The 18,771-nt window shown below is 42.1% G+C and overlaps 1 protein-coding gene across 3 annotated transcripts in view; it reads left to right on the forward strand.

Annotated features, from left to right (window-relative positions):
• The first annotated feature begins 1,606 nt into the window (after window positions 1–1,606).
• PHACTR2 (phosphatase and actin regulator 2) overlaps window positions 1,607–18,771 on the forward strand; it is a 146,657-nt gene continuing 129,492 nt past the window's right edge. For all 3 annotated transcript variants that reach the window (XR_012632859.1, XM_074896470.1, XM_074896472.1), the window contains exon 1: window positions 1,607–1,754. Coding sequence is in view for 2 of the 3 variants with exons in the window: in XM_074896470.1 (XP_074752571.1) it covers window positions 1,610–1,754 (145 nt within the window). In the remaining variant the exon portion in view is untranslated. The remainder of the gene's footprint in view (window positions 1,755–18,771) is intronic.

The following is an 18,771-nucleotide window of genomic DNA, read 5'->3' on the forward strand; positions in this document are numbered from 1 at the left end:
GTGAGGGAAAAGGTCCTCAGTGCACAGTCACATCTGTAATGATGCAAGCTGGAAAGGGTAAATAATAAAAATAGTACACTGTAAGATTTTGTGAATGCCGCAAGACCAGTGTCTGTGACGGCAGGAAGCTCTAAACCTGGGTGCAGTGTGCCTGCCTGTGCGATGCTGGAGCCCCTGGGCCCCCGCAGGAAAGTCTGTAAGCGTGGAGCTCACTGCTGCACCCCGCAAGGAGAAGCCCCTGCCTCTCACTCCCGCAGCATGGTCCCTCTGGGAAAGCTCTCTGCAGCTAGGGAAGGAGCAGGCTGGTCTGTCAGCAGAGGGAAGAAAGAGAGGAAATAATGAAAGCAATTCCCTGGGAGAAGCTGAGCAGAAAAGACCTTTTGACCTGACTAATGGCTGACATACAAGACTCGTGTACTGGATCGATTGCGTGGGCAAAGGCAAAGGGTGCCTGAGCCGTGTGACTGCTGGGAAGACCCCAGAACCACCATGTCTGGGGAGCTGCACGGGGCTTGGCGTTGAGAGGAGGGCACTTGCTTTCTTGGTGGGAAGCAGAGGCCAGAACCCAAATCTCACATGGACATGTTTTAGACTCGATAGGGTCAGACCTGGGGTGGTAGTCACTAAACCATTGTCATACAGCCCGAATGGGACTTTCATTTTTGATAGCTAAATAATGTGGCACTGGATGCCTTAAAAGTACAGGGCGTTAAGTACAGATGCTGTCCTGTCTGTCTTCGCCATTGTGCCCATCGCTTCAGGGCAGCAAGGATCTTTTTCAAGACAGAATATAAAATGATTTGCTTGTAAAAGGCAGTGAAAACATTAAATATCCTTTTAAAGATGAATCGTGTTGTAAAAGTGTATATGTAAAACAATTACCAGAAAATGAAACCGCGGGGCTTGATTTTGCTTTTGCAAAAGTCGCCGTGACTCCCGCTTCTGATCTGAAAGGCAGGACGACTATCCTGCTCCCAAAACGTTGAGTCACACGGTCGTAAAACTGGTTGTGAAAAGCCTCTTGCCTGCAACACAAACCTTAAGAAAGACAGAAAAGGGGGGGGCAGACAGAAGATTTGACTCATCGCCCTCCCCGCTCCGCTGCCAGGAGTGCGATGCCTTGTGCAACGTCCCCGTTTTGCCGGGGACGGCCCGGGGCAGGAAAGAGGGCACCCTATTACACAAAACAGTGGTGTCAGTTGCTCGGCATTTTTTAACTGATACCCTTTTGTTTTTTTTTTTTCTTCCCCCGAGAGTTGGAAATGACGGGAGCGGGGAGCACGAAGACACCCCGCGGAGGGGGCGGGAGAGCAGATGCAGGGAGGGAGGGGAAGCGGGGAGATCCCCGCGTCCCCTCCCTCCGTGCATCTGCACACACCACACCACACCACACCACACCCCCGCTTTGCTTTGCCCCTGTGCAAACACAAAATTCAAGTTCCGACAGCCCCAAAATCCGCCGTCACCGTCCCGGCGGGGCGGCCCCGCTACGACGGGGCGGTCGGAGGCGGGGGGCGGCTCTTTCACTGCAAACTTTCCCTTTCCCCTCCCTCGCCTCCTCCTTCTCTCCTCTCCTCCCCTCCCTGCCCCTCTCGGCTGCCCGACGGCGATGGCTGAGAGACCGGGGAGCACCGGGGGAGCACCGTCGCCCGCCTGGTTCTTGCCCGGTCCCCGCGGCCGCTCCCAAAGCGACATCTCCTCCTTCTCCTCCTCCCGGAGAACCTGCCTGCTCCGGTCCAACGTGGGTGGCTCAGGTAAGGGGCAGGGAAGGGAGGGTCCTTGTGTCCGAGTCCCCCACACCCCGAGCCGAGCTGAACTGGGGAATTTGGGGAGACATCCTCCTCCACACCCTACCCTGCCCTCCCAGACCAGGGACCGTCTTCTCTCGGTGGCCACCGTGTGGGTCTCTGGTTTACGGGGCGCTGGATCTGTCCCTCGAGATGATGTTCGTCAAGTTCCCAGCTTTCAAACTCGTGCTTTCAGGTTTAAGTGAACCCCGCTAAACAAACAAGGTGATGTTCGTCAAGTTCTTGGCTTTTCATACCCGTGTTCTCAGATTTAAATTAACCTCACTAAAGTGATGGGTACTCACCCTTTCACCAAAGCATCTCCGACTGCAAGGGCAGAAAAGCCCCAGGAAAGCTTCAGTGTGTATTGTGGGGACATCAGAACTCCCCATCCTGCCACTTGACACACTTCAATTCCGTGTTAGGATTTACCTCATGCACTTCTATCTCCTCCGGGTTTTTCATTAACAGGTGAGGCAAAAAAAATATGAATGAGTCAGTATCCAACCGTCCTGCTTCAGGAGGTAACCACTGCAAGTGCACACAGGGTGATTTGGGGGTGCAAGCTGCACCTTTGGGACAGAGTTGGCTTCCTGCAGGATTCAGAGTAGCTTTGCTGTGCAAAATGAGAGGAAGTGAATGTCCTAGTTTACAGTGCAGATATTTGAAAGTGGCCAAAGTAAAATAAATACATATTCAGTTGGGCTATTCTTTACTCAGTCTGTTCCCTGAGCTCGGGTATTGAGGCAAATGAAATTCTGGTCTCCATACTGCCAAGCACATTTTGAAAATGTGTGCTCGCCCAGCTGCAAATCAGCCCTGCTCTGTTGACTAAAACAAGACTGTAGGCACATACATCCCTGGCGATGTCGGTATTGTGGATGCACTCATACCTTCTACTGGACAGAGGTACCTGTGAACCTCAGCACCATCAGGGCAGCTCCAGAGTGTGCTGAGGGACCTCCTCTGCCGCAGCACAAGCAGGACAGCCCAGTGCATGGTCAGGTCTGCAATGGACCACAATGTCCTCTTACGTTTGCTCTTCAAGGAGTGTTAAGATGAAGCACACCACATGCTTGGGAAAGCTCAAACATACAGCTATGCCTGCCTGATGAGGAGAGAGGGAATGCAAACTTGCTTAGTCACACAGGAGCAAGTAGATTCAACTTGTGGGGCCAGAGCCTGCAAGAAAAAACAACTCTACATGACATTGTCTGCATTATTTTCAGCTCTACCTTTTCCCATGTCTACTTAAATGTTATGTTGAAGGAAATCTGGGGCAGGGAGGAGGGAGGAGGTTCCAGTGGTTTGTCCAAATCAGAAAGGACTGCTTTTAGGTATAAGGTGTTTTTCAGCACCATCTGGAAGAGTGCTGCGTGAACAATGCTCTATGGCTTGATGTGTACACAAGATGCCTTAACCTAAGATGCAGAGGGATCACCACAGAGGTTGACAAGATTGAGACCACATCAATGTTAGACAATGTCATTAACTTAACTACAAAGACTACTAACAATGAGCTGGTTTCATTAGAAGAGACTGGAAAATCCAGTGGAGGTAAAATGATGGTGGTTTCAAAGATGTGCTGTTATTTGTAGGTTCCTACCCACAAAATTTAGGCCTCCCTGCTGCCCTACTGGATTTTTTTTTTTTTTTTTAATTTTGAGGATGTGCTTCCTGCCAGCAAGTGACAAGAGTTGCTTTCTCTGGTTTTTATTTTTTTTTACATCTTTTCTTTCATTCTGTATTTGCTCCATTGCTGCTTCCTGTATTTTTTTCCAGCTGCTCACTGGGCACAACAAAAATACTTGCATGCTGCCACACAACTGTTGATTCTCTCTTTAAAAAGGAAAGTATGCATTAAAGATGCAAAGCTGTTTAATTTTTAATGTCATGTTTAGAGAATTGTTTTTATACTGAGATGCCATAAAAATAACCTGCTTTTTCCTTCCTCCACTAACCTGGAGAATAACCACAATGGGGACAGAAATGTGAAGCGCTTAGAGAAACAATATGAGCTGTATTATTATTTTTGCTCTAACTCTTTCTCTAGCTGTACCATTTGATTAAAGTAGGTCACTCATTTACATCAGATGTTACCTATGCTCCAGCTGCTCCATTTAGAAAAGAATAATTTGCATTTTAAATAACCTGCAAAATGTTTGCATGCTGCCTGTTCCTGGAGTGATTCACTTGCAACTGTTGAAGTCACAGGTTGCAGCTTCTGTTGCATATCTGTCTTCATTTTCTAGATTCTGATGCCAGTAGTGCTGAGGAGACATTGTTGTCTCCTCAGCTCCATCAGTGATGGGTTGGTACCTCTATAGAAAGTTTGCACTGTCATTTATTTTACCATCTCCTGATCTACCATTCCAGAATCTGTTAAGAGGCAGTATTTGTAGAGACCCTTCTAGCAAAGGGAAATATAATAGCCTTTCTAAAAGCAGCTTTGGCAGTGGCTCATAAAATGCATCTGTTTGTTATTCTAGATCAGTACTGTATGTATCTCAATAGTACAGTGAGGCTGGTCAGGTGGTCCCCATGTTTATGCTGCCTGTGCTTTCTTACCCTCACTCCTTCCCTTAATATTATCATATGCTGAAAGTAGCGACTTCCTGGTATCGCTTTACAGCATCTTGCTTCATCAGCTGTGGTCCTGTTTGTGAGGACAGTGTATTTTCTGGTTTTTCTTCTTCTTAAAGTTGGACTTTTCTTTTAGGGTTAGTGGTAGAAGATTATTTCCCTCTCTGGGCTGTCACCTCACTTGTCATTGTATCAGGCCTTTACCTTTCAACATCCTATTTACTTCTGGTAAGACCCTGGGAGGAGTAAGGTGATTCTCATCATGAGTAAGGGTGGCACAATCTAGACTTTTGATTTAAACCCTGAAAAAGTGTAACATCACTGAAGTTCAGAGCCTCTATGGCAGGCATAACTTGTGCATCATTTCAAAACTGTGGTACTCCCCATCTGACCACTGGCTAGTATGCCAGAGCAGGTCTAAGAGATTGGTGAAGAAAAACATATTCTCTGAAAATTTCAGAGCAACACCAGAGCCACTTGAAGAATGATGTTTGAAGAATGCAGCTTTCCATGTTTAGTGACTAGATTTAAACCCACCTTAAAGGTTGATCATATTATCATCATGTCTTGGTTTGCCCAGTGTAGATGGGGAATGAACTGCACTGGAAACAAAGACTGTTTAAATGATTTCCCAGAACTTCTCCAGAATCTAAATTTGGTGACTATGGGGCTGAGGGCAGCTCTCAGCATGAGTGGTGAGCCCTGGGGTGCATGGTGGAGCAGGAGGTTGCTGTTTCATCTCAGCTGCCTTTGTGCTCCAGTTGCAAGGTGGTGCTGGCAGTTCCGTTCGTGACGGTCCTCAGGCACCCTTAGCTACTGCGGTGCCCATTCTTCACCTGCGTTTGTTTCCACATAGACATGTAGACAGTTTGTCGTTTGCTCTCTTTTTAGTATTGTGGTTTTCGCTACACAGCTTTGCATTTTGTTCTGAAGGCGGTGAGGTCTGTGGTGAGGTACATCTTGGTGAAAAGGGAACTTTACTGCTCAGACCAGAAGTCAAAAAAACGCCCATTTCTCCACTCTGGGATTGACATTGTCAAATTGTTGCAGTTCCTCTTGAGGTCTTGGTCTTTAGCAAGGAGGAGGAGTTTCAGATAATTTGTTCCTCTGCTACAAAGTGCACCTTTCAGGTAAACGTGAGCTCCTCAAACGTTTCCATTCCTATAATGCTTTTTTCCATGCCTTTCTGATGACAGACACAAAAAACCACACCCCTACCTAGGAATCCAGACAGCAGTTCATCAATACCTCAAGCTATACTCCAGATGTTGGCTTGCAGCAGAGAGTAAGAGTGCCAATGACTCAACACTTGTACATCCCAGTGTTATTTTGGGAATTTTTGCCTAGCAAACTGGTCTTTCACAGGTTACTTTATTCAAAAACGTAACGAGTAACAGCTACAATGACATCTGCTGCTGACTCCAGAATAGGATGGGTGAAAATATGGCTTAAAATCCCCCAATTAAGTGAAGAATTGGGGAAGCTTCCATGTAGCGATCAGAGCATCATAGAGGCTGATGTTGGATGGGAAGAAGGTGCATGATTTTTGGACTTAATTGAGCTTTTCATTATTAGAGTGCTCCACTTTGCAAAATTAACAAAGATTTTTTTCTTAATGGACAAACATTCTGTTTGATGCAAAGGAAATATTTTTGACAGCTGAAGTTATTTAAGCATCTAGAAAGAGTGAAACCTGAAATACTCTTACTCTAGATATCTGGGGGCATGGAACCTAGGGAAAAAGGTAAATTTTGGGTGAGTAGGTAGGAAGCTGTTAAGGTTTGCCTGTATTTCCCTTTCCACTTGTACTCATATTTCCAAAAAGGGCTACAGATTCCAGTTTCTTGTATCTAATTTCCATATACACCAAGTAAGAGTCCTACCAAGGTCTGTGGGAGTTAAATTGTTTGTGAAGAAATCAGATGTGCTTTGGGAGGGCAGTTAGAAGGATGGTGTTTTTCTGTCATCAGACAGGGGTGAGGGGGGACAAGCCTCATGACGTGGAAGAACACTCCTAACTAAAGCAGCTGGTTTTGATACATTATTTGAAAATGTGGGAGTTACGGGAAAACATGATTCTCCATTGCATCAAGCAGGGCTTGTCTGCAGCATAAATCAAAATACAGAACTCTACAAGAAGCCTAAGGCAGATAATTTAGGGTAGAAAATGATAGTAGAGTTAGGAACTGAACTCAGGATGACTTTGTCATTTCTAAGAGACAGTGCATTCTGTCCCTAAGTTCACATTAATATTTTTCCATCAGTTTGAAAATTTGAATTATCAGGAACAGGCATCAAGCATAACCATATGCAATTTGACATATGCTTATAGAACTGAAGCATCCACTTCTTTGTAATAATCTGGAAGCATGCTTAGACCATTGCCCCATAATGTTAAACCCCATTCTAGTCATCCTTATATGTAACTCGTAGTTTCAGAAGGGTGCTGAGGAAAAATCAAGGAATCTTGAATTTTATACTGCATACACTGACAAAGTTTAAGTCTGCCTCAAAACTGGTATAGTAGATGGGCGTGCAGGGAAGAAGTGTGTGCCAGAATATATTCAGCCATTTCTAATGTGAGTTTATACCATAATGCATATGAAGTAAAACCCTGCCTGTTTTATACTGGACTAAAAGTTATTATTCCACATGAACTCTTGCAGAATAACGGGTAGGTTCTTGGTATTACCCCAGCCTGATTAAGTGTGAAAGGGGGAACACGACTATGTATCCCATGCATCATTTATACATGGCCCAGTTTCTGGGACAACAACTTTGCAGGTAAATATTCAGACTTGGGCTCAGGTTTAAAAAAAAAAAAAAAAAAAAAAAGAAAAAAGTTTTCTAAATGTGGTAATAATCTTTGTGGTTGGCTAAGTAGAAATTGGGCTGCAAATATTCACAGCGTAGGCTGTAATGCATATTTTGCAGCAACTAATCAGTAGCTGACTGTGTGATCTGTTCAGCATTTTGCTGCTGTGTCAAGGCCCTTTGGCATTTAGCACTTCCTGCTGGTGTGCGGCTTTGAGCGAGTAACCATTTCGTATCAGACTGCACCCCAAGTATGAAGCCTGAAGAAGTGATCTAAAGAGTAGCTGAAGACTTTTTACTCTTTCTCTTACTGAATGGAAACAACTTGTTCCAAAAAAAATCATTTGTTTTCGTTTTAAAACCTAAGCATTTTATCAGTCAAATCCATCATTGCCATAAATCATTTATCTTTCTTCTCCACCCCACTCCTGCCTCCTGCTCTTTTTTGCCATTATTTCATGAAAAAGCAGACACTAATTAAGGTCAAAGGGCTGGGGATAGTTGGCAGGTTTTTTGAAGATTGGTGAAGAATTTATATTTTTATTTATTTTTGCTTTTTGAAGTCAGAATCTTTTCTGTGCTGGAAATCCTGCAGGATTTTGATTTTCAATAACAGCAGTATTAGTCTTGCTTCTGAATTTTAGTAGTTCTCACTGAATACACTTTAGCATAAGGCAAAGATATGTTCAGTGGTAATACTTCTTTTTTTCTTTTTCCCTTTTTTTTTTTTCCTCCTAGCCTTTTACCTAGCATGTTGCTATTTTTAACAGATGCAGAATTTAGTTTTTCTCAGGTACAAATCAAGTGTCACAAAAGAGAAAGTATCTTGAAGTAAATAGAAAATCCTGACTTCAGTGCTCCGACTTCAATCACTTTTCACTTTACATTTGAAATTGTAGGTCATAAAACCCACCACAAGAAGGGATGCTCTTGCTTTTCATTCATGTGGAAAGCACTGTGATCTTCCTGAAACACAGCAGAGTTTGCAGTCAGTCAACAATTCTCTCGGTGGGTGGCTTAGAAAATTTGTTCCCCATCATGCAGTTTTGATGCCAAATTGGACTTTTAATGTGTTGTGTTGTATAAATCCTACGAGTGCCTTTGGTGTTATTACAATTTCTGAGTTTTGAAAGGCTGAAGCAGTGAAATATTACTAAATTTTGTCAGTATTGAGTACTTAGTATGATGGGCTCAGAGACATCAGCACTGCTTTAATATAGCCTGAAGCTTCAAAGCCACTATGTGCTCAGGTAGAGGATTTTATAATGAAGTGGAGCTAAAAGGAAGCTTAAACCTCTGCATGCTTAGGTGGTAAGATGTTTTCTTACCCTCTGTCTTCTCTCTCATGTTTCTTATATATTTCTGACACATTCTGTACTACTCTTCTCGTTTCTCATGTTGTTAAAACCACTTGGCCACATTCAGAGAAATACAGGGCCGAACAGTGGGGGGCTGGGAGGGAAATGTGGAAGAGGAAGAGTTCTGTGGCAATGTGGCGACTCTTCAGATGTTAAAATACTGTGTGTAAATGGCTTTTCTTTGAAATAATGATCACATTTTTTACTAAATGTCTTATTTTTTAAGAAAATATAGCGTTTAATAGTTATTTTTAATTAAATATGTGTTTTATAGCTCAACCTAAATTTTTAAACATTTGCACAATTTATAGTATCCAGAAGAAAAACTTGTTTGAGGAGAGTGGACTCCTATTAAAAACATTTACTTTTTCTTTGCCTTCTACTTCAGACATGACTTCAGTCTTGTACACAAATTGTGTTGGCTCCCACTTGAGGAGTTTGCCCAGTTGCACACTACCACACGCTGTTTCTGTTAGCTGGATGCATCAGTTCATAGCTCAGTTTTGGCACCTTTACCAAAGTTGTTCCTATCCAAACGATACTGGAAATGAAGGCACTTATCTCTTTGTTCCTTTCACCTTCTCCCTACTCTTTCACTCCCCTCTTCCCTTCTAGCTTCTTGTCTATCTTCTCCACAGCTTCCAATAAATCTCATTTAAATTGTGTCGATAGCCTACATACCACTATTGATGATCCTCTGTCTAGGTCTGGCTGTGTATGTGTTGCTTTCTGTTCTGCCCATTCAAGTGTGATGCACACCAGTGCTTCCAAGATGTTTGGAGGCTCTTTGACCCCAGAGACTGAGATGTGAACGGACTAGGAACCTGCAAACACGGGTTTATTTTCTGACTGTCACAGTGAGATGAAGATCTGAATTTGTACAGGCAGAGCAGTGATTCTTTCAATTTTAGGAACTCATTGGGAAGGGAAAAAAAGGTCTCCTAATAATTCTTTAAAAAAAAGAGTTGCTGAATGTTAACAATGGAGAAGTGCTTCAGAGCCTTTTTAAGATATAACTTGGCACAATGGCAAGGATCAGGAAAAGGCTGAACTCTGGCACTGTCCTTGCTTTATTTAAAGTTGTTAAGTTAGCTAAAGTTTCTTTCAATACAAATATATCCCGAGGAAATAAGAGTTTTGTAAAAATCCACTTTTTTTCTGGAAACAACCCTGATTTCAGTCACATTTCTGCATTTTCAGGGAGAAATATCTGACAAAATTTGAAAATGGTCAACTCTCACTTCAGAAAACTAGTCGAAGTTATTTAGAATTTTGCATCATATGAAAATTTTATATAGGAGGGTTTTTTCCTTCTAATTTTGGGAGAAGGAACAGGAATGAAGGCAGTAGAGAAGTGTCAGAATTTCCCCGGCACAGAAATGTGATTATTCTAAAGGACCCCATCCACCTATACAGGGCAAGTGTGAGGACTGCCACGTTACTTCGTTATGGCTAAATCATTGGATATCAGATTCTCGGAAGGTTCAAAGGCCTTCTTGAAAGTATAAGCATATTCGGTACCTCATAGAACCAGACCCTAAAGAGCATGTTGAGCAAAGCTCCCCCTCTAGAGCATGGGTGTTTGCTTTTTCTGGTTTTGGGTGGAGAATCACAGCTTTTAAGATACATGTGTGACTGTGACTAATACACAGTACTCAAGGAAATTATAGGCAGCAAATAGAATTGGGGTTGAGGTATTGTTTTGTATCATCTACAAGCACAGTAAAGAAGGGGTTGTGCATTTGCAGTTGAATGTGTCCTAATTGCAGGCCTCCTTTGTGTTCAAACACAGGCAGCTATATTTAAACTTTGTGAGTGAAAGGATAATTAGCAGTCATCTGCTTGCCACTTTTTTATTTATTTCCTCTGCTGCTCAGTGTCAGGACTGACAGTTAATGTTAGTGGTTTAAACCACTGATGAAAATGTGAACTTTTGATCTGAAAAAAATGAGTGCTACCGAAGAGGAGCATGAAAAAGCAGCACCTACGAGACATAAATCTGAATTATTTTTTTTCTGATTAAAAACAGTTTTGGCAAGCTCAGAAAAGTTGAATTTGAAGTAAGTCCTTTTACTTACACAGCCAGAGCAAGTGTAATCCACTGGGAACTCGTGGCAGATTTGAGGAAATCCCAAGTCATGATGTGAACTGCTTTAGCCCTGAGGATGAAGCATGGCATGTTGCTTTAGTTAACTGGGCTATAGGCACCTCTGTCTGTTTTTCTCTGAGTAGACTCTCAACTCTCTATCCTTAGGAATGAGATGAGAGGGAGAGTTACAGCTCCCCAGGGGCACAGCATCTTTCTTCCAGCTGTTTGACTTTTGAGCCCCAAGCATTTTTTTTGAAAAAATGGTGTCTTCCCATTATGCCTTGCTGCAAATGAAACTGAATAGCAATATTTCACACCATGTCTGTTTTAGTGAATAGCAAATAAAATAAAATAAAATAAAATTTTAAAAAAGCTGCCATCCAGATATTTAAGTCTTTGGAGACACATCTGCTATGAATTTTGCCTTATTCTTTGGAAGCTGAGATAAACAATGGCTTTTGATCTGCAAATAGCAAAAACATTTTTGGAGAAAGATTTCCAAAGGATTGATGCAGTACTTTTCAGAGCTTTCTCTTATTTATATAGTCAACTTGAGATTTGTCTGGCTGGATCTTCACATGGTGAACTGGTGAATGTACGTATGATTTTGTAGGTGATTTTGGATCACAAGCCAACAGCACCCATTTCACTCTCTGGTACAATTTTTATTACTGGGCATATGGTACATGAGTGCATTATACTACAGCTTGTGCATTTAGTGGTCTATCAAAAACAGCATCTGAAAGCTACACCCTTGCAGTGTGGGATCTTCCAAACCTGGAGGGAAACAGCAGAATAAATTACTTCCTTTTGGCTACAGGAGTGAAAGACTCTGGGGCGAACTTGAGGCTTCAGAGGTGCTGCCTGCCCTTTTTTGGCTCCATCTCAAAGGTCTCACCTGATCATCGCCAGACCCTGGAAGAAAGTTTCTCCCCTTGCAGTTTCTCCCCTTCCATGGGGACAAATAAGCGTTTCATCACAGTGCCTGCTGTGGAGGCAGCACCAGGACCCAGGCAGCTCTGCAGGTTTGCCCATCCTTGGGTGAGAGAAGGTAGCACTCCATCGGAAAATAGCAAGGTAATTGCCTAATAGCAAGGTGTTACTTTGAAATCACTCTGAATTCAAGCTGGGTTAGGTAAAATGCAAACGAAACCACTTTTTCGTTTCTTTTCTTTTTTTTTTAAATGTTGCTGGTCTTTTGAAAAGAGAAAGGAAACATCACTGACAGTGTGAGCTCTGGCAAGATGTCTGTAACTGGTCTGCTGAATTCAGGGAGAGAAAGACCCATCAGACAGTCTTGGTGTCAGCAGTTTAAGTAAAGATTTTCTATACTTCTTTTCTTATGTCTTCTATGAAGTTTGTAATAATATTGTCTGTTTTGGACAGTTATGCACCACTGTGGAATTGTTGTAATTTATTAAAATTATAAATTATCTATTGCAAGCAACACACGAGTTGGTTTACATAAACTACTGACCAGTGAAAGTAACTCAGTGGAGCACACAGCTTTTGCAACTTTATTATTGTGTAAACTCTGTGGGAAAATAGATATTTGTTCCACTCATTGTAGGCCAAGATTGGAAAAGTGCTGCAAGCACAGGAGGGGACATGTCCAAAAGAGATTTCTTGGGAGTGAGATTTATTGGTCTGGGGAATAGTCTCCTGGGAGGAGCAGTGAAAATTACCCTAATGGAAGCACTTAAAACCAGAGCTGGAAACACACTAAAAAGTATGTGAAAAGAAACTGTTTTGCAGTGGCAATGAGTAGGGTTTTTTGCAGTTGTGGTTTTTTTATTGCTCTGTGTTTAGACCAATTCAGGAATGACAGTGGGGGACACAGGACTGAACATACAAGCCATCCACCTGCACCAGACACACTGGACTGAGGATATAAAGATGGAACTTGCTTTTTTGTGCCCCCCCCCCAATCTGTGGCAGAGTGTCCTCTCCACCTCCTTTAAAAGCAGAGGGAAGTAAAAGAGATGGGAAGTCATTCTCCCAAGCAGCAGAGAAATAACTGGCAATAAATTAGAGGGCAAAACCAAAGGAAATTCTCCCTCAGTATTTTGAAGAGGAGTTGTGTTACACTCACTTTTATGCTAGGCTTAAAGATAAATATATATTTAGGTGAATATTTAGAATATTTAGATGGAGTCTAGGCAATGGGGTCTTGACAGTGAGAAGTCCATTGAATAAACAAATTTTGCCTGCCTTCTAAACGCATTGCTATTTTTAAATAATTTACATCAAGGAGATTTTAATTTACGCACTAATTAGTGAAGTGAATTATAATACTTATTAGAACTCCATACTTTTGCTCCAGTGAATTTGTCTCGGTAATATATATCCCACAGAGGAAATAAATCCCAGAAAACTAAACTTCATGCATATCACGTATGAAGTAAATGAGATTTGATCCAAAATGTTTTTATACAAACATTGATTATCATAATAATGGGAGAGAGTGGAAAAACAATCCAGAAAGAGCTCTATAAATGGCAATATGCAGCTCTCTCAGATTTGGGATTAGATGCTTAGAATTATGCACATTTATAAGGACCAGAGTTTAAAAAATACATGCCAATGATTTCTGATTCTAATCCTTTTACATGTCAATAAAAGCTACCAAAATGTGTGCACTTTTCAGTAGTCCTAATCTCCCTTTGTTAATGGAGCTTAATCTTTTAGAAACAGAGTTGTTGCAAGAGAGGCTTTCATGTTTTGTGGCAATTTGGGATCACTGTGAAAGTGATTTGGCCAGTGTAATAATTATACCGAGTTAAAATCAGAAACCAGTGGCATTTTGATAGATGTCACATGTCTGTGGGATTCACTCTGATGCTGAAAACTCATACGGTAAAGGCTGGTTGTGGTTCAGTGAACCAAAATTCCTTGCTTGTCTTCTAATGGAATATCTTCCCTCCGTGCCACTCTGAGGGATGTAATATCCCTGAGTGGATTGCTATGAGCCTGGGAATTTCTGTAACAGCATTGAACACTGGCTAAGTCATGTGGATAGTGGGCACTGAAATCCTCTGCTACAGAACTGTGGGCCAGTTTTTAGTAGGGGTGCATCTTTTATACATAAAATTGCAGTATAGCTTCTGCTGAGAATTCATGACACACAAGGAATAAGATCATATAACCCGTCCATAGGCATTGATAGGTTCTTGGGTATGATGATGTGTGTATATATGAAAAAATTAAGCACCTTCAGTTCAGTCCAGCTCATTTAAATGACATTTCTAAACCACTGAAATATAAACATCTAGCTATCAAACTGGTGGAGCCTTGCTTTCTCTGTTAGAAAAAACAGGTACATATTCACAGAAAAGGAAGGAACAAATTGGTAGCTATCAGGCATCTCCAAGAGAAAGGCTGAAGGCTGAAAGATGACCACATGGACCCTGGCTCTGAACAGGGAAGCAGGTTAATGTCACTGCTCTTTGAGATTGCCATGGAAGGAGAAAGGTGTGGGCACCCTTCCTTTCCCCCTCCAGACTTGTCTTGATATTTTTCCTGCCATTTCAGTGCATTTGGAGTATCATTAGTAGATAATACAGACATTTTTATCTCTCAGCAAATACATTGGCTTTGAGTAAGGGAGTACTTCCAGCAGACCAAGCATTCTTCAAAGGAACGTGCAGCTCAGTCTATGACAGCATGGTCCAGCCAAGCCATCGCTGTGACTGTGACTCACCTGAGCTTCACCTCCAGCTGCTGTGCAGCCCTTTTCTTTGAAATGCAGCAGTACACTGACATTGAAGTCTACTGCAGTGATTCTGGGCTTGTGATTTCATTGTGACTTCCCAGTGTTTAATGCTGTTTTGCTTTGGCTTTTATTTCATTGTCAGCTGTTTGTTTTTTTCAATGGCTGCTGGGCTCCTTTGGTGTTGAAAACTTCTGAAAACATGATCCTGCCATGCACAGGCATTTAGAAATTAGTAGAAAGAGATAGAAAAATCTACTGTTTTTTTTTTTTTTTTTTTTTATTCTAAAAGAAGTTATAATATGCTTTTGCATGTTTCTGGAGGCTTGATTTATGATGTTGGTACACTTGTGGCTGGCAGTGCTGTTATTGACTTCAGAGGGTTTTGGCTCAGGCTGAAATATATCGCTGCAGCTTTTAGCCCAGGAAGGCCTCTTCAGAACACTTTAGAAAGAAGAAGTTACCTGAAGTTCAATACCACAGTCTTTGGAAGGCAAAAGTCTCTGTGGGACCCGATGGGGTTCTTTTCAGTTCCAGCCTCTTAAGAAAGTCCTGATGTAAGCAAGTGTGAGATGCATTAACACATTTTATTAAAAGATCTCCAGATCTTTTGCACTGCAATGCCCACTAGGTGCAGGAAAAGTGAGGACACTCTCCATCTGGCATTGATTTTACTTCAGGAGCCCATCTGCTTGTGGTGGCCAGCAGAGCTGACATGCTGGACCCTTACCAACCCAGCTCTGCCCTGCCATGGAGATGAGGAGACTTGTTCATAAGTTGGGATTTTCCAGCAGGTCTATGAAGGAGCCTAAAAACACAGACTATACAGCAGAAAACAGCAAATGATTAGGTTGGTCACTTTAAAAAATTTTTTTGCGTTATAGTAAATTCTTGAAAAAACTCTCAATCATGTGAGTAGTTTGGTTTTTGTTGTTTTGTCTGGGTTTTTGTTTGCTTGTTTGTTTCTGATGTAATGAATGTATAAGGTAATGGAGCTTTCTTTTGCCTTTTTTTTGGTTATATTTCCTGTCCTATAAGGATCAACAGCTTCGGTAGACTTTCTGCTGCAGGAGGAGGGGAATGGAAAAAAGTTGGAAAGGTTAGGGTTTTGGCTTTTGTGAGTATGCTTAGGTTTATCAGTATACGGTTGAAACTTTATGCTCAACTATAAAGTAGAATTAACCACCTTGTAGCTCCTGTTTTGTTATGTCTTACTCCAGTTATTTTTCGTAGGACTTCAGAGCTAAGAGCGTCTTTATGATTACTGCAGCATCTGACCTTGTTACCACTAAAACAGCTTTCTCTGAGCCCAAATGCCTTATATGTGTTATACCATATGGTCCCAACTGCCCCTTCGGTCTTCTGACCCATTTTCTGCACTTCCCTTATCTGTCACCTCCATACATTTGTTTAGGTGCCTTAACCTCCCCAGCTGCCCAGCTGATGACTGCCAGGGGGCTGCTGGAGGGAAAAACTCGGTGGGTGATTTTGTGTCTCAGGGAGATGCTGCCGTGTGAGGTTGATACACTAGATGGGGCAGTTGTTAAGCTGATCAGCAAACATCATCTCTCCGTCGCTGGATTTCTGCCTGGATCACCCACCTGCTTGAAGACGAGAGGATTTGAAATACAGGCTTGTTTGTAGTGAAGTGAGCAGCCCTCCCGCAGCAGAGTTGGTAAGATTGCCTTGAGCTGGTTTCACCTGGTTTCTGTTCCTTCCCAGATGAAGTCACAGCAGGGTCATCTTTAAACACGAACTCAGCTGTCTTTAAAAGCACAAAGCTGGAGTGGGATGGAATGGGATGAGGTGGGATGGAATGGCAGTATTTTAAATTTCCTGAAGACACACACCCCCCTTTTTAAAAAAAAAAAATCTATAAAATGTATATTTAAACAACAAAAAATGTTATTATCAGCCGTTGCGCTTCCCTCAGCCAAGGTAATCAAGGTAATGCTGCAAGCTGGGCATTATTGGTTGTGCTGGTGAAATGTATCTCCTTGTAGTATTGATTCTGCTGTACTTTGGTCGGGGCTTGCGGGTTTTGTATTGATCTGTCGAAGAAACTGCTGAGGAGTGGGAGAGCAAGATCTGTTGTCTGTGTTGTTTGGGAACTAATAGAAGCTCTTACTCTTTGCCAGCAGCCTGTTGCACACCTGGACATTGATTCATTATGTGAGAGGTTGGCTTTAATTAGAACCACGTTTTCCAGTATTTGCACAGAGTGCTTTGACCCCAGACAACAGCAAGTTCATAAAGGCAGACTCTCAGGCTGAGTTGATCATTTATTATGTAGTCTTCCAAAAAAGAAACTATTAAAATAATTGGACTAAAATTTTTGTATGTGCTGAACCTGAAGTAGTCTTTTCTAAAGCAAAATTCAATGGGATCTATAAAATGTGTTCAGAAATACACATCTAGACCTCTACTGCCATTGTGCATTAAAGTTGGTATTTCTCATCCTGATGTTTTCTTGGCCTGGTAGAGATTTAGATTTGATGTAAGTAGCTCTAAGGGCAGATACAGAATCCCTTGACTGGTCTGAAAGAGCCTGAAAACAGGAATTCTGTCTCCCAGCCTGAAAACTCCATCATTAGAAAGTCTTTCCCCAGAAGCCTAAAAGAGATATATCACTCATTCTCTCCAACCTCAAAATTTTATGGCAGGAAAAAACTTTTGTTTTCCTTTTTTCTTTCTTTATTTGTGGAGGAGGGGAGCCTGGCTAGATTTTTTGGTTTAGAATGTATTTCATGAAAAGCATCCCGGTAATGTTAAGTGGTTCATACACAATTGATGTGTCAAAGATAACATCAAAGCATTCATGTATGCTAGCATGTGTGCAACAGAAAATTTTTTCTGTATGAAACAGTAAGTATAGACACTACTTCTATGACTAAAAGTAAGCTAAAGCAGTTTTCCCATGACATATCCTCCAAATGAGACATGAAAAGAACACTCTTATGAAATTACCAAAACATTTCTCAATTATTTATTCAATCCTGCCTGAAACGATCATGAAGTGACTCAGTGAAAAATGACTGTGTCATTTTATAGAATGTAATCTATGTCCTATAAAATTATATAATTAAAGTAGTACAAACAAAATCAGAAGTCCAGGAAATTACATCTGTAAATTCTGGCCACTTCCCACATATATGTGCAGATTAATATAACAGGGGACAGGGGGAAGAAACTGAAAAAAAAGGGCCCTTACAATAGCTCTTACTAGCCAGGTCCCAGCCAAGTACAAGCCTCTATCAGTAATACTGTTCCAGTGGCCTCCAAGCAGTCATTGCAGCAGCTGCAAGACTAAGGAGCCAAAGCTCCCTCACTCCACAGCACCCACAAGAAATTCTTGGTGCATTTCAGCCCCAGTGGCTCAAGAATATCCAGCTTTCTGAAAGCTTTGTGGTAGGCTGTGTTGCTAGAGCAGGGTTGTGGAAGATCTTTGCATCCTGGACTCTGAGGCACGAGGCATGGTGTAGTTCATTCCAGGTCTTGAAATGTGCAGTTGATAGTATCCTTATGTCAAGATGAAAAGCAGAGTTGGTTTTTTTACCAATTTGAAAATTATGTATTAACCTATTTTGAATTCACAGAATCATAGAATGATTTGAGTTGGAAGGGACCTTAAAGATCATCTAGTCCCAACCCCCCTGCCATGGGCAGGGACACCTTCCACTAGACCAGGTTGCTCAAAGCCCCGAACAACCTGGCCTGGAACACTGCCAGGGAGGGGGCAGCCCCAGCTTCTCTGGGCAACCTGTGCCAGCACCTCACCATCCTTACAATAAAGAATTTCTTCATTACATCTAATCTAAAACTACCCTCTTTCAGTTTAAAACCATTACCCTTTGTCCTATCACTACATGCCCTTGTAAAATGTCCTTCTCCAGCTTTCCTGTAGCCTGCTTTAGGTACTGGAAGGCTGCTATAAGTTCTCCCTGGAGCCTTTTATTCTCCGGGCTGAACAACCCCAGCTCAGCCTGTCTTCATAGGAGAGGTACTCCAGCCCCCCAGACATCTTCTTGGCCTCTTCTGTACTTGCTTCAACAAGTCCATATCCTTATGGTGGGGCCCCCAGAGCTGAATGCAGGTAGGGTCTCACAAGAGCTGAGAAGAGGGGGAGAATCACCTCCCCTGACCTGCTGGTCACCTGCTGTCTCATTCAGATCAACATTGACCTAAAGATGCAATAAATAAGGTGTCCTACTTCACTGCTTGTTACAGCCTTAGGACAACATAGTATCTGAATGCTTCTTTTTGGGTTAACTGTTCAGCATGCTTTCAGAATTATTTAGTTTTTGATTTGGACATAAAAGCTTGGGTTAGATGTATAGCAGAGAATCTGCAAGTTCTGGCTAAGCACATTAAGAGGTTTGCTTGTTGCGCTCGACTTTTCTTTCATAAAATAGAAATATGATGGTTAAATCT

Source organism: Athene noctua, chromosome 1 (genome assembly GCF_965140245.1).
Source record: "Athene noctua chromosome 1, bAthNoc1.hap1.1, whole genome shotgun sequence".
Classification (NCBI taxonomy): domain Eukaryota; kingdom Metazoa; phylum Chordata; class Aves; order Strigiformes; family Strigidae; genus Athene; species Athene noctua.